Consider the following 23,319-nt stretch of genomic DNA (forward strand, 5'->3'; position numbering starts at 1 on the left):
AAACTCAATTTTGTTATTAAGTTTTAAGATATATATATATATATATAATTGGTGATATGCTACCTCACAGAAAAAATCAAAAATTAGATTATTACTAATAAACATTAAATGCAAATTATATAACAAGAAATGTGACTTGGTTCAAAATATACTAAACACTAAAGTTAATATTTTTAAAAAAATAATCTAAGTTTGTTTATATTGCCTCTTATAATGAGGAATTACCAATTTTATTAAAAATTTTAATACAAATAATTAATTCTACCCTATTGATAAAATTTTGTTCTATAAAATAAAATAATAAAATGATCTACAACTCAATTGTTAGGTTCAGCCTTTAAGTTTCTCATCAATTTCTTGATAAATCAGATCTCCAAAGGCTCTGAACAATAAAAATCTGTGTGATATTTTTTGATGCTAATTCTTTTTAATGATAGACGATACCAAAATTTCTCCAGATTTTGATTATGCCAAAAACTCCAGATTCCAATTCTTTTGAATACAGTCAACTCGCCTTAAAACAAACAGATAAAGCAAATTTTGCCACTGCCCCAGCAAAATGCCATTGTCACATCATTAATTTTCACGCAATAAAGTGAACAAAAGTGTTGTCAGAATTCATTAAACTGAACTGTAAATTAACTCCATAACCCTTAAGAAATAACCCTATTTCCAGTTATGATTGCTTTTTACAGGTTTTGTCATGAACAATAAAAATTAGTATTGTAATAAATATTTTATTTTCAGTAGACTAAATTTTCTCCTCCTAGTAAAGACCAATGGGTTCGACCTCTGATTGTAGAACAATTCAAACATCTGGTTTTAGACCATTCTACCGTACTTAGAAAATAGGGACTAAAGATTAAGAACACCCACCTCCTTTAAATGGGCACAGTTTCATGCACATGAGTGCTAATTTGCATATATGGGAGTGCATATGATAATGCCAGGTTTGACTACTTTGTGCCAAATTTGGTCCTCCCCTTTTTAACTCCTTTTGCACAAAAAATATTTTCAACAGAAAAAAAAAAAATTACAAATTTCTTTTAGCTTTGTTTTGTTTAACCACTGATATACTATTTCATACTTAAATGGCAAATATACAGTAGTATCCTCCTCATTTTGTTTGATTTAAAAAATCATTTAGAATTTGTTTCTGTTTTTATTAACAGAAACATAAATAGTTAATAATAATTAACAGAAACATAAAACATAAACATAAATTTGTTTCTGTGTTTATAAACAGAAACATAAAGTTAAATAAAATTAAATTTATTTAGTAAATTAATTCAAAGTACTCTATTATATTTTTGAGAATTCAATAGTCTGTTAAGCCTTAACTCTATATTATATGACCTTGGCCTTGACCCTGAAATTTGTTAATATGAACTTTTGATAAAGCAAACTACTTGTGTTAATACGAATCACTAGGGAAACCCCCTAATGATTCATATTAACATGAGTTGACTGAACAGTTTTAGATTAATTAATAGCATGGTATTCATTAATTAATAAACAAAGCTTAAGAATGATTCTGGATTTTCCAATCATTTGCCAATCTTTCAAAAGAAACCCAAAAATTCTCCATTTATACATGGATATGCACACTTATTGTGTACTACAAAATAAATTTGTAATGTTATTTCAGATAAAGTTAATATTCCAACACTACTCCCAAAGAAATTACAGATAATTCTCTTTTACTCAAGAATTATCCCATCATGTTATCTAGGGTCATCATCATAGGAAACTGCTTCATTGGCTGATGCAATGATCAAGGAAACAAAAAGGGTAAATGAGAAGATGCACTTCTTTTTTCATGCTTCTTGCAATCAGCATACCCTGCTTTAATTCCATAATATTTAACACTAAATGTGGTTTGGCAAATGATGGAATGAGCTAAACAAATCATCATCATAAATCAACAAATTTTTGAATTCATTCACTCAAGCCACAAATGTCTAGACTGACTCATCTTAAAAAAATTAATTTTTGAAACTTAAAAAAGCAGCAGACTTAGCACAAACAAGTATTTTTACTTAGAATCATGCAAACTGCATTTGAAAATTTAACATATTACAGCATCATTTATGAATCATAACAGAGGCTTTCATAATTATAATGAGAAAGTACACACACTAAATATTTAAAATAATTTTATATATTTTTTCAATTAAAATATAATTTTGTTTATATTTTAAACTGTTTTGCCAATACTTGAATATTTTTGTCGAGTACCAGCCTTGATTTGAAATTACTGGTCAAACTGATCCAATACTGGCTGGGTGACAACTCTCGTTACCCTGTTTCCCCTAAAATGGCAAAATGGGGACAATCAGTACTGACCAAGTGCAATCTCTCATTGCTCCAAATACACAAAAGAAAAGAGCACTATAACAGATATCACCTCATGTAAGGGGCGCATTGTGTAAGTACTGCTTTGTCAACTTGTGGTTTGAAAGTTTCCAATAAACTAATATTTAATTGTTAATATCATAAGTTAAAAAATTTTTAATCTTCAACTGAAACTAATAATTTTTGTATTATAAATAAGAAAATTAAGTTAAAGGATAAAGGAGCAAAAGTACAAGTATAATAAACATTTTTTAAAACTTGACTGTCTAGATCAGTGTTTCCAAACGTGGGGCCCATGCCCCACAGGGGGGCAATTTGATTGTTAAGGGGGGTAATTTGAAAATGGACTCGTCCAGAGTTTAAGTTAACCGTATAGCCACTGTACACCATATTTATTGTAAATGTTGACTTAAGTTAGTTTTAATTTTCCTTGTTCTTTGTTTCCCTTTCCTTCTAGAACTTTCATAACCCTTTTCCCTTGGAGTGGGATTAACAATTCTGGGAACCACTGAGAACAAAGATGAATGAGGCCCTGAGGCTGGTGAAAGGACATTCTTTGCCCAGACCTCGAGGTGGGCAGACGTGGGTTGTAGTGTTCCAGGTTGCATTTGGCAATGACTGGAAAGTGCAGAGACTTTGATGAAAGGATTGGGTTTTATCGTAGTTACAATAAAACAGTGTGGCAATTAAGTGCAAGAAAAACTTCAACAAACACAACGAGAGACCTTCCAAAAGAGTTCAACATATATGTTAGGGGGGGGTATAAGAGTTTTATAAAGGCTTAGGTGGGGCATAGCACAAAAAAGTTTGGGAAACACTGGTCTAGATTGTAAGTCCCTCAAAGTTGGTACTAATAGTCTTTGAGCAAAAAGAACTCTATTGTACAAATTTTTAATTTTTTAGAATTATAGTTATACAATTAATTTGATTGATTTTTTTTATTAAATGTGGAAGAATTGGAAATCATTTCAAGAGTTGTTTGATTCCAATTACCAGAAAATGTCCAATTTTTCCAATTCCTGATTAATCGTTCATCACTAGTGTATGTATATATATACAGTAGAGCATCGATTATCCGACTTATCGGTTAACTGACCGCGTTCTAGTCGCAAATTCAATTGTCCGCTAGTGATGTGGCGCTACAATATTTGGCTATGTCTTGGCTACTTTAATATTATTTTTGTTAAATTTTTGCGTGTTTTAGCTGGCACCTGGCTCGACCATGAAAAGGAGGCTAGTATTTAAACCAGGCCTAATTACACTATGCTTATAATGTATTTTTTCATACTTTTCGGTTATCCGACCAACCACAGTCCCCAATTAAGTCGGATAACCAATGCTCTACTGTATATATATAACTGTAATTTAAATTATTGTTATATATATATATATATAAACAATTTAAATTACAGTTTTTCTTCTTCCTACTAGTAACACTTATTCTTATTTTACTAGTATGACTTCATTGATAAATATATATATATATATATATAACTGTTATTATGTATAGCATACATCAATAATGATGGAAGAATTAAAAATTTTACCTAAGAAATTCTTACCTGGAAAATTTCCTTCATCAAATGTAGTTAAAGGTTTCGGAATATTTTCTCCTCGTACAGTTATATCATTAGTTCTTCTAAAAGCGTCAACTTCCACCTGAAAGAACTCAAAAAATGATTACACCTCACTTTAGGAATTTCATATTACAGTAGAAGTTCATTAATATGGCACCTTCTGAAAAGTAGCAAATAATCTGGAATTGTTTAATGAAAATCCAACATGACAGTATTTTTTGCAAATAGGAATTTGTCTGAGCACATGGTATGCATAAAACCCCAGGCAATAATATATTCATTAACATTTTTGTAGGTTTTTCAATCAATCAATCTTAACACACTATATATGTGTAAACAAATCAGAAGCATACAATAGTATGTACTGATACAAAATGTATAGCAACATTCACATCACATCTAACTTGAATTTTGCAAAAATGCCCAATAATATGGTACTACTCTGATCTTCTGGTGCCAAATTAACAAATTCTACTAATTCAATATTAAAAATTACAGAAGTAATATCAAGTTTTATTTTGAAAAACTTACAATATACAAGCAAAATGTTTTAAAAATAAAAAGTTTTCAAAGAAATCAGATAAAAAATACCAAAATTATTTTATCCCATCATATACAGCAGTGTTTCTCAACCTCTAATGAATCATTGCTCTCTTCAATAAAACTTATGTTGTATTGCCCCCTTCCTAAAACACGATTAGAAATTAATATTTGCCATTTGTCCCAAAGAACACCAGTTTCAGACTTCTACTTGTCTTATAATGAAACCAATCATCCAAACTGCAGAGAGCACATTTTTTTTAATAAAGCCTTTTTATTGCTTGAACACTATATAGCCATTTACCATTTAGGTTAACAAAAATAAATCTTGAATATCTCCAGCAACCTATAAGGTGTTTGTTTACATTAGATGCCAACCTAAGAGTATAAATTCTTATTGGATGTGCTAAAAAAATTTTATTCATCCTAGTTCACTTCTATTTCATTATAAGAAAATCATTAAAGAAGCTAATCTTCTTTCTTATGTCTTACTACAGGTATACCTCGAGTTACGTCGTTCCCGATTATACGTTGTTTGTCAAAAAAGTAAACTTGATTTTTAATTTTCCATATAAGTCATTTTATTTGACTTTACATCTGTCTGCCACAAATATTGAAGTCGTAATATCACTAGAAAAGCATTAAAAGCACATGAAATCATATTAACCTGTCAGCTGAGCACTCGATAATCCGAAACAACACCGCTGTTGCGTACAGGTTGTGGGGTTTTTAAAGTGGTTTTTCAATTTGCGATATCTCGCTTAAAAATTGTAGTAGATATAATCTGTTTTCAGTTTTCTATCACGTACATATTACACTTTACGATTGTTAACTTCAAAATATTATGTATGTTTAAAAAAATTAATAAAATTTAAGATTTTAAAATATTTTAAAAAATCGTTTTTTTATAAATATTCCATTAATTTGTTATACGTTACTTAGACATGTCTATTTTCTGTCAAATAAAAAAAACTGCAGCTTTCTAAATCAACGTAGAGAAATAATACAGCCTATAGATTATAACGCCGATCGGCGTGGGGGGGTGGTGGCCTTTCTAAATATAGATTAATACACTTTTATTATTGATGTGTATTTGATCCTATTTATACGTTATTTAAACTATTGTACTAATAGTAGACTATAATAAGTGATTATTACTTTATTATAATAATGACTATACATGTATATCTTATGTATTACGGAAGTACCACCATAACCGGAAGTACTTTGTTTTTTGAAAGATTTATGACTAAATGGTTTAAAAAACAAGCTTATTTGTTAAATAGCTTAAATATACATAAAACTTTATTAAATTCACGCTAAAAATAGATAAGAATAATGATTTATAATTGTTTGTTTACGTTTGTAGCTGACAATGTAGCTTGAAGTTGGTATAACTTTTTCCAAGAAACTTCCCACCCCACAAACCCAAGTCGATGCTTATTGGTCAAAGGATAGTCATTTAGCTATAATATACCAATTAGAACTTAACGGGCATGCTAACTAGGATTTTATTGTCAAATGAACAAAAGAAGAGTCTTCCATAGACTTAACATGGAATGGAAGAGTTTTGTGCCTAAATTTAAAAATATGGGGTGGTAACAAATATCTTATTCGTTGAAACAGACTTAGTCTATGTAGATAAAAGCCAATCAGTGCTTAAATCGCCACCAACTAGTTAATTACGAAAAAAATTGACACTTACTCCAACTGGAGTACACCGCAACAGTTTAATGAAAACTGGTTACTCCAATATCAGTACTCCGCAAACAACTGGTTAAAATATGTATATTTACAGTAAATGTTAATATAATCATCATAAATTCTAGAGAACGAAACATGAAAACATCTGTGTTTCTGTGTTGTCGTCTTATTTAGCGATCTTTAAGTGCTCATTATTGGCGTTTAGTTACGATGTAAGTCAAAACTATGACTTGCGTTGCTTCTCCTACGTTGCTCGTCTTATGTTGGTAATTGGTTTCCAATTACCAACATAAGACGAGGTATACCTGTATTAAGCAAATATTTAATGATTCAAAATTTTTTACTACATTTGTTTACACATACAACAAAAATATTCTAGCTTTGGTAGAACTAAAAATATGCCCTCAGTACAGGAAATATTTTTATATTTTTTTTTTTGTATTTATTTGGTTAACAATATCACAACAATAACTACAAAAAAATGTAGAAGCATATCACTTAAATTTCTAAATTTTAACAGAGCATCTAAATAAACAAGTTTACTTAACCGAGTTTTTGATGTTTACTTAACTCAATGTCTAAACATTGAGAAAAATTGGTAAAAATGCAGGGATCTTGTGTTTTAAAAGTGAAATTGAAATGTTGTTTACTTTTGTTTCCAATCAGTTCAGTCACTTGTTACATTGCTGCCTACTTACATGACATGTTACTTACATTATATGCTACCACAGTTTCTATTTTTACAAAAAACTGAAACCAAAACAGCTTTTAAAAAAAAGAAAAATTCATTTTTATTTTAAAACTATTTTTGATACTATTTAACGGGTAAAATTTCATGTTTGATGTTGGCTCAAATTAAAAAGTATTGTTCCCCAAACAAAAAAATCTGCCAATCAATAAACTGAATTTAAAAACTTTCATAACTGTCTTGATTAAATACCTAAATAGAAATTTTATCATAATTTTATAAATCTTATCTTCCTTTATTTTTCATATATTTTTTATAGATTTATTATAAAACAAAAAGTATTAATTTTGAAATATATTTTAACAATCTGAAAGTATGATCTTATTTTCAAAAAATATAAATAATGAAAAAGTAAAACCTCTAAAAAGTTTCTCTGCAAAATATTGATGCATTTGTTAAATAAATTTTCAAAAAAAAAAAAACCATGATTATTGTCAAAGAAATTTTGCATTTTTGGAAATAAAGTCGTCCATCAATTAGTACCACCCATGCTGATAAATCAGCAATGAGTTGCTCAACTTTCCTGGCAACATTTAAAATTTTGGTGGCACCATCTGTTATCATATTTTATTTAAAAACGTTTTGTTTTTAAGTATTATATAATGGCAAAAAACTTATTAGCATTTATAATTTTTTATAAACAAAATTAACAAGTAAAATTGTTGTTAATTTCAACCCTACAGGAGATATGCACAACCCCCATTATTGACCCACCCCTCAACCACCAAAATTCAATAGCATCAATCTCTCTAAAGCCTGGTACTCACATGCGGCAATGGACGATGAAAACTGTCGACAGAATGGCAAAATGATGTCACTTTTTCTGTCAAAGCCGACAGAATACGAAGTTGAAAATTTTCAACTTTTGCTGTCGCAAAAAGTGAAACAGAAAAAATTAGACCAATAGGAAGGCTGTTTAGCAATGTCGTCATAAAGATCATGTTGGACGATAGCATTCGAACTATGGCAGTCAGCAAGCTAAAAAGCTTTATTTGTACACTAATATGCTAATATATTTCATTTATACGCTATATTACTATCCGATTTAAATATTAACGTCAAATAGACGTACTTACTGCGTAAAGTATTGGGAATGGTGTAATCGAAATTCGGTGACGAAAGCTAACTTTCGACGATCGAACTTCAGAATATTTTTCATATCCAAATTATTCGTTTGAGGTTATTTTTATTTGCGATAAGATCAAAGGCAAACTTAAAAAGTTTAATTGATATAACAAAGCAATTCTGGTAGACACCATTTTCGACTACTGGCATGTGGCCTAACTACTGTAATAGCTTGTTTATATTTACGGCTGGCAGATGGTGCGTTTCAATTGTAGGGTAATTTCTGCATGTGAGTACATGCAACACAGAAAGATGACAGAACGGCAACTGTTTCCGTCAACAGTTTCCATCGTCCATTGCCTCATGTAAGTATACCAGGCTTAATACAGAAACCTCCATGCAAATTTCAGAAATAAAAAGCACAGGAATTATTAAGCTTCAAACAGGGTGAACTAAATCATGCCCCAAACACACACAAATACCATTCATACAGAAATTGCCCTCAAAGTTTTTTGCATTTCTCAACATTTCAAGGTGTCCTAAGCCCAAAAATGCAAAAATCTGGGGGGTCATGTTTTCCAGACTGCCATACTTTCCATCTGTTATAACAGCCAGGAAAGTAAAAATAGGTCATTCATACAATTGGCAATAACTTCAATTTTATTTTATTTCTGTCAATCAACATATTACATCAAAATTTATAATTTTATATGTTACAGTCAAAGCCTAAAGTCCGATGTACTTGAAATGATCAGTGTGTATGTTACTTTGACTGGCCATTTTGCAAAGTGGCTGGTCAAAATTTGACATGCTGATACAAGATTGTCTGGTATGTGGCACATTATCTGCTTCTGGTGTGATGATGGTGGGCATGTGCTAGCAAGGAAACTACCACATTGCGACAATAATACTCTATGTCTGCTGCTTTTTGGAGAAGGTCCTGCCTGAGTTATTATTATTCTGACTTAGTAGTTTCATTGTGAGTACTGTATTCCTTGTATTTCTATACTACTCTATATGAATGCTTTCAGTTCAAAGGTTAAATTGTAAAGCACGTGTGTGTTGTGGGGTACATGTGATGACACATTTCTGAAAGGGGCATACAGTAGTTATGCTGAGGTTAATAAAGGATTGTTCGCTACAACACATTTTCCTTTAAAGGAATGTGCTAAATTAGCAACAGAACACGATTTACTGAGGCTGTATCCCATGTGACGGTATTTCAATTTCAAGTATTCATAATCGTTATTCCATATGCTGTCCCATGGCTAGTTCTGATGGAATGAGTATATGCTGGGTGAAGTTGGACTACATGTAAATGCAAAACCAACATTTGATATGAAAATCAGGTTCTCAGATACTTTGAATACATTACTGCAAGAAAAAGCAAATAGTAGGATCCTCACCAGAGACAAATATAGCACTATTATAGAGGACGTTAAACAGGTAAAGCAATGCAGAAAAAAGAAAGTGTTGACTATCATCAACTAAGAAAATATGATGTTATTGAAGTTCACGGCAAAGAAAAACTTATTGTGCCAGTAACAAGACACAATAGTGGTATTTTGTACTAAGTACATACAGATTTATTCGACATATTGCACAATACCCACTTGATAATTGGACATCAAGGTTGCACACAGATGCGAAAGGAGCTACAAACTAAGTACAAAAATGTCACCAAAGAAGTTATTACATTATACCCCCACTTATGGAAGCCATGTCAGACCAAATTGTCAAATCTTAAGAAAGGTCTAATTTCTAAACCTTTGATATTTAAAAAATTTAACTCAAGATGCTAAGTAGATCTTATAGACATGCAAAGTAACCCCGATGGCAAGTACAAGTTTATACTCAATTATCAGGACCATTTAACCAAGTTTATATTATTGCAACCTCTGAAAAGCAAAAGAGCAGAAGTAGTTGCTTACCAGCTACTTGATACCTTCACCACTATAGGTGTTCCAAGTGTGCTTCAATCAGATAATGGGAGAGAATTTGCAAAACAAGTTATAAATGAACTAAAAAACATGTGGTCTGAACTAACACTGGTACACGAAAAACCGAGAAACAGCTAAAGCCAAGGTTCCATTGAATGTTCCAACCAGGATGTTTAGAATATGACAATGACATGAATGCAGACAAACGATAAAGATTCCAATTATAAAGAAATAGTAAAGAACTTGTTAACTAAATACCATGAACTGGGCTGCAATACGAGCCTCAAGGTACACATTCGCACTTGGAATACTTTCCTGAATATCTAGGGGCTGTAAGTGAAGAACAGGGCAAAAGATTCCATCAGAACATTAAGGAGATGGAAAGAAGATACCAGGGACAATGGGATGTCAGTATGAGGGCAGATTACTGTTAGGGACATTCCAGATGCAGAACATAAGAGAAGATCCATGAAACACAGTTTTAGGGCAAAAAAATCAGAACTGATAGCTAAAGCTAATTAGTGACTTGTGTAGTATTTTTGTACCCATACATGTTAATTTTTTTCACATTAAAATAAATTAAAACACTATTATACATATGTATATAATATGGTTTTATGAATTTTTGACAAAACTTTGTAAAGCCTTTGTATCAAAACATTAAATGATGGAAACATTGAATACAACTAAAAACAATCTCTCAATAGTTGTTAGTAAAAATCACATCTCAAAGTCCAAACAGCTTTTTTAGTTGAAATTTGCAGACCTATGTAATCAATATAAAGTAAGAAATTATACAGACCCATCAAAATCTGCTCATAACTTCTTTCTTCCAACTTTGGCTGATTGCCCCATGCCATTTTGCAAACTACCCAGCCAAATCCCAAAATCAGACATTGGCCATTTCCCAATTTGACCAATTTTGGGCTTTGGCCATAACATACATACGATTGTACAATGAAAATGCTTAATGTTATAAAAATTTTTTTTAATTATCAGTTTGAAAAATTATACAGTAAACTTATGATTTATATGCTTTATTTTGAGTTTTCCAATGTGGTAATTATCATTAATTTGTTCATAAACTGTTTTAATTTGTGTGTTAATTCATGTAAAATAATTTTCAGGGAAATTTTGGATCCTGGAAATATTCTGTACCTCAAAATTATAGTAGCTAAAAATCCTTAGTGCACATGCATGAACTATTTACAAAAGGGAAACTAGGAGATGCTATAAAAAAAGTGCATATATGCAAACATTTTGAGAATGAGAGGAAACATGGAGAGAACTGCGTAGTGTGTTTGTGCAAATCTGGATCTAAATAGAAAAGATCAAGGGTTGAAGTACAGTAAGACGCCGCTTAACGCAGGGGATGCATTCCTAGATGACAAAGCGCTAAGCAAAACAGCATTAAACGAAGTCATTTTAACATAGAGTAAATAGGGATAGGTGAACACGCGACCAAAAATAAACAGATTTTACTTTAATTTAAGGTTATTTTTATATTAATTTGCATAATAATATGTTAAATAATACATTAACATATGCACACAGAAATGTAAACTTCATTTTTTGTGATGAAGGTCTTGGCTCTTCTGAAATTCTTACGATTGCATCCAAAACATCTTGTTTTGCTTTTGCACTTTTTTCAAAATCTGAATCATTCGCTACAATTTGATCAATGATTTTGATTATTGCTACCAAACTTTACTAAGGAAATCTGTAGAGAAATTCTTTGGGTTCTTCATTTTCAGAATCTCTATTTTCCAGTTCTACACGAATTCCTTATTCTGCCAGTTCTTGAAGGTCGTCGTTAATAAGGCTCTCACCAGAAACCTGCAGTAACTCCTGAATATCCTGCTCGTACACATCTCCTAGTCATGCTGTATCAATTAGGTTGAAAATTTGGTCAACCTAACAATACAGCAATAGGCTCTTCTCATTGAGAATTCTTGGATACCTTCAGCCATAACTTCTTCCACACACTGTTCACGCATTTATTAGTTAATTCGTGCCAAGCCAAGTCGATATTTCCTATGGCATCAATGATAATATATTTTTTCCAAAATTGCACCAAACAAACACAGATTTAAAGAAAGTGCACTTTTTTCTGATTGGTTCGTGTTTGTAAATAATTGTATAATGTACGAATCAACAAAATGCCACAAAAATTAAAATCAGCGTAAATTTTGAGCTATTTTTTAGGCTTCGAGCAGACAGCGTTATATCGAATCAGCATTAAGTGGGATCTTACTGTATGTACCAAGAGAAAATATATAACCTCACCCCCTCTATAATTTCAAATCATTAAATGATGAATTTCTTTTATAATATAGCATTATTCATTGTTCTCTAAAAATTTTTTTGAAACAAACTCCAATCTTTGATGAAATAAAATGTATCATCTCCATTTCTTGAAAGAACCTAATAAAAAAGGTTAATTAATATTTCATGAGTCTTCATAACCAATTCACAATCACCACCATTCCTATTATACTCTCTTTTCCACTGTTGTAAGTTTGATTCATTCTTTTGAATCTTCAAAGACATCATTGTCAAAATATTTATCTTGATCTACATAACAGTCAGTTGTTAATAAGAAATTACAAAATTATATTTAAAGTTTTCAGATATAAATTTTTTAATTAAAAAGATCTATACTTTGAAAAGCTTTTATTTAAACTTTTTAAAATAACATCAATAATCTCTTACATCTAAAAGCAAAGTATTATATGAATTGACAAAAATTTTATCTCAAACTTAAATGTAATAAACTGAACTAGCTAAGAGTACAACTAAATTATATTATTTTATAAACTTATTTATTTACAGCATTAAACCATATAGATACTCACAGATGATCTTTTAGTAACATTAGGATTTTCTCTGTAAAAATTTTTTTGGAAAGGTCGTAATGTACACAGATTCCAATCAGGTTTGGTCAATTTGCCACCGGGTTGTTTATTTTTCAAACTATTATGCCGAGTGAACGAACCATATTTGCTTTGATTCATGTTTTGATTACGACGAAAACCGCTAAAATGAAAGAATGTCAATATTGGTTACTATAAAACAAACATTTTATCTATTTTAGTTCATGCTGAATATATGTTATTTATATTAGAGAAAACTTAGCCTAAGCAAAAATCTCAAAATAATGCAACATATATTCTATCATCATCATACAAACTCAACACCAAACTATCACTTAAGGAGCCAATGCTTTATTCTATCAAATCATCATTTTTGTTTAAAATTTAAAGTCTAATGTTTAATAAAATCTGTTCCATTGTGAAGGTATTTTAAGTTTTAGTACTTAGAATACTTACATATCCTCAGGATGGTCTATTAGACTGAAAATGATTTTTTTTAAAATAAGCTTTGCTGTGTGAGCTCGCAGGTTTTCAGGGCATAAATTCGAGAGTTAAAAGGGGGTTCATGAGCCGCAAGTTCGAAGGAAAATCGATCGGATGTTGATTACACATCCGATCCGATCAGAAAGAGAAAACAAAAGTCCCAGTCATCCTGAGTCAGCCAATTAGTCATCGAACATTGAATAATAGACTGGCTCAATGCCAACAACGATTGTATAAAAACCTGATCGACTCTGGAAAGGGCGCGATCGTCCAGGAAGGTCTGAATCCAGTGTCTCCAGTCCCGGACATAAGACTGATTCCAGCTTCCATAGTCCAGGAGGTCATCGAATACGGTCATCGGACCACATATTGAGGTATATTGACTTTGTAAACTCTCTCCCACTCGAGGTTAGGCCCGTGACTAATTTATTGGTTAGATCGCGATTAGCGACAGGGATATTTTATCCGCATTTTAGCAGTAGTTATCTGCATATCTTTATTTTATGTGTATTTTATTGTATGTGCGCTTTTGTTAGTTAATAAACCTTTATTGTTATTTGTCAAACCTGTCTCCTGTCAAAGTAAGGATGCCTGTCGACTTACTGACGCACCTCACCACTCACTTTTGCCCTCCTAGCCATCCAACGACAACGAGGTCGGGTTTTACCAACCCGTGCAGCGTAAGTGGTCAGCGAGGTTTTCCCCCTGACCCTCTGCTTATCTCACAGCTGTTTAACATGTGATTATCCTTTCAGTATTTTAGGATGTTGAAAATTAGAGGAAAAAGACTTTAAAAACTTTAGATTTGTTCCTTAAAGGTTTTAATTAAAAGTATTGGCTAAGTAATGGTTTAGTGTTGGGTCTGAATAAGCAAGAGCAGAGATTATATCTTGTACTACAACAAATTTTGATGTACCCTAGTAAATAGAATTTCAATTATTATTAATGAAAAAAAGAAAAAATTAAGACAATTTTTTTTTATATGTAAACAGTTTAAATGTACGTAATATCATAAAATTTTTAAAAATACCTTCTTAGAATAATTTATAAATATAATTAAATTTTATGTACTTTAATTTATAGTGCAACTGAAGAGAAACGAACTAATAATTTGGCCAAATATTGTAAAAAGAAGTGTTACTGAATAAAACATCTTTCAAAAAGCAATAATTGTCCATCAAGGTCTCAATATAAGTGGTTAACGAATAAATTGAGATCATTCTGTATTCTCAATAACACTAACTTATTTTAGTGTTTATATTATTACAACATAATATCATCAAGAATGCTTTGTTTGAATGGCTTGAAACTGTACAAAACATTGCCAATAAACACTCCTATTTTAAAGGAAAAACTTTGTCCTTTGTTTGGCTTTTGAGAAAACTTGTTTTTTTAATTTAGACAAGAGATGGTTACAGATTTAAGATTATACTTAGTATAGAGTTATTTTGAAAGTTGGTATGAGGGGAAAGAAGCATTCAAATCAATGATTCCATATTAAAAGACTAGTAAAAAAAATCTAAAGACTTAACATTTTAAACCAATTGTTCCCAAAATGTGATACTACTCACCTGTGGGCAGTGAGTAAATCTAGGGAGGGGGCAAAATAAGCAAGTGAGTGGCAGGAAATGCTGGAGGTAGAATATTGAATAATGACCATAGGCAAAGGTTGGGATCATTGAATCTTTGTTTCCCCTTTAAAACAGGCAAGAAAAAATATGCATTTAATGTTTCCAGATGTTGAAAACAATGGTATGGTAAAGACAAAGTATGTGGTTTATAGAAAAGTTTTCCTAAGAATATTTCCAAGCCTTTCTCACACAAGGGAAAATGGGTTAGGGAGTGTTGGGATATGATTGGGGGACATTGGGAATAATTTTATAGTACCAAGGACAGTGACTCAAAAAAGTTGATTGGTGTTTGAATAATCAATGCTCTACTGTATGTTCATATCTTCAGATTAAAGCTGTGCTATTACATTGGAGGAAATGACACACAGGCAGTCCTCTACTTTCATACAATTTGCTATTTTGTACTTTTGATTTTTATCAATATATATGGCAAAACTCTCATACTTTCATGTAATGATTCTCCCCTTCTCATGAACTATTAGTCACTAGTCCCTCCTCACCTGACATTAATCACATCCATTGATGATCAATAGGATGTTTCCCATGCCAAATATTGTATTCTAAATTGAAGAAAAACACTGAGATCGGCAATTGACAAAGAACAGACTGCTTAATTCAAATTATTAAGCGTTCTGTTCTTTGTCGAATTATTTTCTGTTCAATTTTTTCACTAAGTTTCGTTTTCGCCTGATGACGACATCCATAAGTGTGTCGAAAGTGCTTGCAGAAAAAGGACATACTAAGTATAACGCCGATCTCAGTGTTTTTCTTCAATTTATAATCACATCCATTTTTGGCATCACAGGTTGTCTTGAATGACTTGTGTTGTCTTGTCAGTTTGTTAGGTCATGTGCTATCACTATGAACATTTCTGTTTTGGTGAAAAAATTTGCCCAGAAAACTGCCTTATTACAGAATTCAGTTTTATTTGAATAATTAAGCTGCAAGTTACCAATCAAACAGAGAATTTTTCTTTGTTTCATATTTTTATTTGACTTTTGCAACTGTTCTAAAAAAATATTGTCATTTATACTTTTATATTAGAAAATGAACAACTTTTTTAAAGCAATTTGGATATTTACTTTTCCAACAACAAAGATCTTTCATTTTTTTAAAAATAATCTGCATAACAGCTGGATGGCTAGGATGATAAAGCTTTGCTGTTCTGGCAGATCTAGGTTTGATTCTGGGTTAAGGCCTCAGAAATTTTTCATGTGTGATTAGACCTTGTCCCTCACCATCCAGCAATCCTATTTTGCTGAACTATTGATGAACTGGAAAAAGTTTTTTTAGTGTCTATAAAGCAGAAGAATGATATATGAATAATAAGATATTAGAACAGAATAAGAATATTGATTTTTCCACTTCCAGGTTATGCCATTAGTGCAAGTATCTTAATAGGCAATGCAAGCATACCCCAGGTTATGACCATCTCCCAATTAAACAAAGTTCAGATACGACTATCGTGTATATCTACCCCTACCATGTCTGCTAGTCTGGGATGCAGCCAGCACACACTGTGCTAAAGACATGAAGAAATTTCTTCACAAAAGAAAAATAGATCAAATAGTGATTCCCGCAGGAATGACGGCCTATCTCCAGACTCTTGATATTGCAATAAACAAGCCATTTAAGGACAATTTGCGCATGGAAATTAATGACTACATTGAAAATAGAATGGAGAGAAATCAGCTTGGAAACTTTGTGAAGCCTAAACTGCAAGAGGTTGTGACTTGGGTGAAGAATTCATGGGAGAAAAATCACTGACAGTTGCATTGCAAATGCACTATGAGCAGGCTACATTGACAAGAAGTACTCATTTAAGGACAGTGCTATTGCTAGACATGAGATTTAGGCCAATGATTCTGAAAGAAATGGAGTCACAAGAAATTCAGGGTTTGGATTGTTATGATGATGTTCCAGAAGATAATGACATTACTGTCACTGAATAAATCTTGCTTTGTGTTCATAAATATCAGGATCGGTAAATGTACTGTACCATAGATTGTTATACATGGAAATGATGGTAATAACAAGAAATTCTTGATAGGATTCACAGTTTGTCTGGTTATGCTGGTTTGTGATGACAATTACTATACAGTATATAATAAATGTTCATTTTTTTGTTTAACAATAAATGTGAATTCTTCTTCATGGAAAAATAAGACACCCCCTGAAAATAAGACCTAGTGCATCTTTGGGAGAAAAAAAATTAATATAAGACACTGTCTTATTTTCGGGGAAACAGGGTAATAAACTGTCATCAGATATACCAAAAATAAGAAAACCAGAATAAGCAGCCCTGAATGCCTATATCAGTGGTTCCCAACCTTTTCTAGGATGCAGAACACTTTTGTGAGCAATTTTCTTTAGTGGAACACTTACTTAAGTTAATATGAAATACATAAGCTTGTCATCAGTTATTTTATTAGAATTGAGCAGTTATAATTCAAAATCTCTACTCATATTATTAACGTCAATTCTAAGACAGGAAAAAATATACCTAAATAACTTTAATGGGAAACTTGTGCCTGATGTTTTTTACATATTTCATTCAGTTTTTATCATTGCCTTTATCTTATTCAAAACAGTAGTACACTCCATAAGTACGAATCGTACATATATATTTAAGTTTATGAAAATTTTATGATTTTAATTTTTTGATATTCGGCGGTTTGAATACAATTGTACACTTTCCGATTTGCGACTAAATCTGCGGAACACTTGGGAGATGCTTACGGAACACCGGTTGGGAACCACTGGCCTATATGAATAGCAATACAAATGTAATATCACACAGTATGAATTTGTTCAGTGAAACCATTTACTAAACAAGGTTTTGCAATACACAACACTACCAATATATTTGTGTTACTACTCATGATGTGACCCTAGGTGTGAGATATCCTGCACTGTGATGAGCAATACTATCAGATTACTGCAAGATATCTAGTAGTTTAGGCCTCTAATAAAAATAATACAAGGCTGAAGATGTATTATGACATGGAAAATCCTAACTGTAAGAGAGATAACAGCTGTTGTTTTATATTATATTTATACAATGATAATTGGAATATATCTTATCTGTATTAACTAAGTTAATTGGAAATAGCAAGAATAAAGGTAAAGATAGTGTTCACACAGACTTCAAGAATAATTTAGATTATGATAATGTCATTCTCCCAGTTAATTCTAGCAGAGGTTGCAAGCAAACTATTTGCTAAAATAGACTTGAGTAGAGAGCTAGTAAATGGTAATTTCAGAATACATCATTACAGTGAACTTCACTGTAATGATGCATTCTGAAATAGAATTTGAATTTCATCATAAAAGATGCATTCCACCATTGTCCAGGTTTACAAGCTGAAGGAGACTTTCCAAGGAGGAGAAAACAGTGAACTACAACAGTGTTCCACAACCTTTCTCTACTTGCGGCACATCCATGACTCAACACGACACACCAAAATGTTATTCTTTTCAAAAACGTATGATATGATACTATTAATAGAATTACGTAATGCCACTAAGCTATTACTATTATTATTAAACAGACATCAACATCTGTGAGCAAATTTATTTTACATATAATTTCTTAAAAATGCATGGCTTGTAATAAGTAATAAACAAACACCATCTTATTTCATCAGTGCTGCAGCAGAAAATAAAATACAAGAATAAGAAATTCAACAACTGTAATAAAAATATATAAATAAAACTTGAAATTAACAGAATATGTAAAAGTTATGCCGTCACACCTTTCACCATGTGACGGCACACCGGTTGCGGAACACTGAACTACAAGAACAATTAAAAGGTGAGAAAAAGAGACATCATAATAGAAACTGAATACTAAGACACGAAATGATAACACTAGTTTGGAACAAGCAATGGATAGACAAGGAATATGAAATCAAAATAATAACAAAGGTCACTAGAATTAAGCAAGATGCACAATATTTCCACATTAGGACTGTCTGAAAGGCAAAATGAACCTCTCCTAACTAACAGATTGATATATCTTTGATAATGGTGCCAAAATTCAGAGATCATTTTTCAAATCAGAAGAATGTGGAACACATTCTTTATTAAATATTCAGAACAATAAGAAAACATGTTGGCAGTAAAAACATTCTAACAACAGTCTGAATGGAAAATGTAATGTCATTAGATTGAAAGATACACACTAAATGCAACTCCATATTTTACCCAAAGAACTTATTTCAATAGCTATGTTGTAACCTACAAGCAAAGATGTAATATTGACACAAAACAAGCAAAAAAACTTCAAGCATACTAATCTGTGCCTGAAGTGCTGACAGCAGATCTGTCACAACAAACATACTTCTATCAATGCTCAACATTTGAAAGGAAGAAAAATTATATGCAGAGTGGACAATTTACAAATTAAACATCTAAAGAAAGGTCATCTAACTAAAGACAATAATTATTGGGAAATCATTCTACTTTCAATACCTAATAAGACCTTGTACCACATTATACTTTGAAAAATCAAAGTTTATGTTGACAAGCAGCTTCAATGAGAACAATAATTGTTCTCATTGAAGCTATCTCATTATTCACAACCTAATTATTAGGTTTTGAATAAGCCATTATTTTACTGAACAAATACGAGGGTAATCACAAAAGTAAAGTCTCCTATTTTTAAAAAAATACAAAGAAACATTTATTTTCAATAATGTTCATATAATGTTCAAGCTTTAAAATGACATCTATTTTTCTACATAATCACCATTTTGGTCGATGCATTTTTGTAGGCGCTGTAGCAATTTTTGTATGCCAGCTCGCCGCCATGTCACGAGACCCATCTTGCATACACCTTCTGATATTGCAACTTTTCCGTTGAAATCCTATGAATGGTGCTTTGGAGAAACCCCAAGAACCAAAACGCAGAGATCATTCAGAATGATATGCCGATCTTCAGGCACGGTTTGCTCAACCTTCGCGACTTATCAGAAATGGATGGTCTCCCGTTTCTTTCTTTGTCATGAATTTCAGTACGATCAACTGCAAACTCCCTACACCACTTGAGGCTGTTGATGGAAGTATACGGCGAGTTGGTCGCCATACACTTCCATCAATTGGTGATGAATTTCAATCGGTTTAACATGAAATGGCGGCGAGCTGGGATGACACGGGCATACAAAAATGCATCGACCAAAATGGCGATTAGGTAGAAAAATAGATAAATGTTCAAGCTTTAAAATGATATGAACATTATTAAAAATAAACATTTCTTTGTATTTTTTTAAAAATAGAAGACCTTACTTTTGGGATTACCCTCATAACATTATAAAACAGTAATGTGAATACCAGTTAGAACTGGGTTATAGACTCCATACTGTAACCATATCCACAAGGAATTAAATTTTTTTTATGGTGTACAAAGTAATCTGCTGTATGCATGTGCACTCTTGATGTAAATCAGAGAAAATATCTCCAGCTGATGTTGCCAGATCTATCACTACAATTGTTTATTCATTTATTTTTTTGTGACCAAAGTAACCCTTACTTTAAATTTTATATTGTCCAGAAATAACAGGAGTCAATCAAAAGTTACTTTTGACTTAATCCATTGTTTTTCATCAGTTGCTTCAGACTTCTCATTGTATCAACTAATGGTAGCTTGGTGCATGCTTAGTTCTCCATATCCATACCACAAAAGTTTGATGAAACTTTTGTGTAATACAGCACATGGTTTCATATGGATACAATTACAGATATGGTTACAGTATAAAATTTATAACCCAGCCCTTACCATATTATATGTTTGCATGTAAATACTGGTCTATGACAAAGCTGAGTAGGTTGCCTACTATCCCATATTTACAAAGTCTTGAAATCTGGCAAAGATTTTTAAAATTCTTAGACTCCTAAAATGAGATCTATTCTTTCCATATTTACTCAACAACACAATCAATAGGGATACTATAGATTACCACCTATGGAATTTCGGGTCTTTGAGTATATATCTGAACTCAGGAGACCGAGACAAGTTCAACGATACCCTACTTTTGGACCGGAGACGAAAAATAATAAAGTTATCATACTTTTTACCAGGAATCGCGCGATGATAGGGAGTCGCGTCGCTCTCTCCGCTAAGTCGGCTTCACTATCGCAATCGGGAGTAGCATTGCTTGTCGTTAAAATTGCCTTTAGTAGACGACCCCCCCTTTTTACTTTGTTCAAGAACTACCGTGAATCAATAACTAGTGACGTTTAGCACATGGCGGCCTGCCGGCGGCTCCTCTCCGGGAGGTCAGTCGGGAGCACGAACAGTGGGAATGGCTGCCATGTTCGCTGCCATAAGTAACATTAATCAAACTGGCAATCGCGCAATGATCGGAAGTCGCATCGCTTTCTCCGCTCTCATATCACGTATTTAACCCTACTGGAGATGACCGTAGTCCGATGTCATGGTTTGCAGACTTTACCACAAGATGGCAGTACTAGCAACTATGGTGCCATCTTCACGAGAGCATTAAAAAAGTATGGTAACTTAAAAAACATGATAATTTTTTTATTTTTCGTCTCCGGTCTAAAAATAGGGTACCGTTGAACTCGTCTCGGTCCCGAGTTCAAATATATAATCAAAGTCCTGAAATTCCATAGGTGGTAATCTATAGTACACCCCAATAAATTTTTGGGCTATATATTAAAACTGACTAAAGAATAGACAGCAGAATTTTTGATATTTCCAAGTAAAAAAACATCAAATCTCTCAAAAACTTTTTACTTCTGAAACAGAAAATTCCTGAAATCAACTCTTCAAGAGTTAGCAAGCCTAAAGCTGAGTAAAATACAAGCCTTATCTCTGAGGAAAGCACATTACAGCAACCTTGAGCAATCCTGTTGAACAATGACAGAATTACAAGTTTCAATTGTTATATTATTATTTTAGAAACTTAAATCATTAATATTAGCAATTGTGAAATCAATGATTACTGATGTATTGTAAACTGAATCATATCAATTCACCAAACCACCTAAATTTTTTTCAGAGCATAAATTTTTTTATTTTACTAACGTTTTCAACCTATTTTCTATATAGGCCATCCTCAGGTTTTAGAATACAATATAAATGTTCCAAAATGGAGTGTACCATTTTTCAAATTAATAACATTTTTCTTTTTCCGTAAAAATGTTATAAATTCAAAAAAGGTACATTCCATTTTGCAACACGTATATTGTATTCTAAAACCTGAGAATGGCCTATATAGAAAACAGGTTAAAAACGTTAATAAAATAAAAAGGTTTATGCTCAGAAAAAATTTAGGTGGTTTAGTCTATCTGTTAAGAAAGCTGTAGACAAGGACAATAACCTAAATATTAAAAAATAAAAGTATTTTTTTTTATTTGAATATATTATACCAAGTTACCATACATAATTAAAAGAACTCATTACTCATAAAATGAATTCAAAACAGCATTCTTTTCAGCTAGATGTATAATTATGGTCATCAACTACTATAATCAAGTGGTGCTTCAACACCATGACACAATTTAGCATAGTTGTTATTCAACTTTGATAGATGATTGCTTACTAATTATAACAGCCCAAATAATAAAATTATTTGGGCTGTTATAATTAGAATAATTTTCGGATTATATTAAAATTATGAACATAGTTCATAAAACTTTACAGGACAAAAGATTTTTCATCTTATGTAATTTTATATATGATAATATGCTGTATTATGACAAAAAAACTGAAAAATGAAGTTTTAATACCGTTCAGAATCTCACAAAACGAAACAAATTTTTAAATTTTCATTCAATCCTATCAAAGAACAATAACGAAACAAGGAACATATTCAGAAAAAAGAAATTGTCCACGTGTCACAAATCAACCAATCACAACTTAACAATGCCAGATCATTACATCCGTAATGAATGATTAAGCCTAACCTGAAAAAAACCTTTAAAATAAGTATAAAATAAGAATCGGATCAAACAAAAACTACACTCACTTTCTTTTATCTGCCATTAGGAATTCGTAAAATGATTCTAGTGATAGAATTTTACTGAAAATTTCCAAAAATCTGATTGATGTCGACGAACGCTATAACAACGCCACAGACCCCACAGAACCGGCACAATAAAAGGAACGAGTATCGTTCCGCAAATCATAAAATTATGCTTTAAAATCGATAATGACCAATTTATTGAAATTTTCTTAAATTTAATACATTAGTTATTTACGAATATCAATAAATAGCTATAAAAATGAATAAATAACATACCTTTCTTAGAGTTATTTAACACAAATTGTGGACTATATGTTCTTTCGGACGAATTTTACTGCAATAGAATCGGAAATGGCAGTATGACAAAATATCGCAATGATATTAATAGAGATCGAATAATAAAATCAGATTTAATTAA

At 31.7% G+C, this 23,319-nt stretch overlaps 1 protein-coding gene and 1 long non-coding RNA gene across 6 annotated transcripts in view; one reads left to right on the top strand and one right to left on the bottom strand.

Moving 5' to 3' along the window:
- The window catches only part of LOC136983740 (probable ATP-dependent RNA helicase DDX17), a 48,561-nt gene extending 25,516 nt beyond the window's left edge, over positions 1 to 23,045 (bottom strand). For 4 of the 5 annotated variants that reach the window (XM_067280578.1, XM_067280577.1, XM_067280575.1 and 1 more), the window contains exons 1-3: positions 22,905 to 23,045; positions 12,785 to 12,965; positions 3,918 to 4,023 (exon numbers count right to left, since the gene is read on the bottom strand). In XM_067280578.1, the coding sequence (XP_067136679.1) occupies positions 3,918 to 4,023; positions 12,785 to 12,965; positions 22,905 to 22,921 (304 nt within the window). In that variant the 5' untranslated portion in view covers positions 22,922 to 23,045. The remainder of the gene's footprint in view (positions 1 to 3,917; positions 4,024 to 12,784; positions 12,966 to 22,904) is intronic. The other variant, XM_067280576.1, reaches the window with a different exon arrangement.
- Positions 13,574 to 14,639, top strand: LOC136983726 (uncharacterized). Its single transcript, XR_010882081.1, has 2 exons — positions 13,574 to 13,659; positions 14,369 to 14,639. It is a non-coding gene; the product is annotated as an uncharacterized lncRNA (long non-coding RNA).
- Positions 23,046 to 23,319: the final 274 nt, after the last annotated feature.

The sequence above is a fragment of the Centruroides vittatus genome, unplaced genomic scaffold (genome assembly GCF_030686945.1).
Source record: "Centruroides vittatus isolate TY-2023 unplaced genomic scaffold, ASM3068694v2 contig_885, whole genome shotgun sequence".
In the NCBI taxonomy this organism is placed as follows: Eukaryota; Metazoa; Arthropoda; class Arachnida; order Scorpiones; family Buthidae; genus Centruroides; species Centruroides vittatus.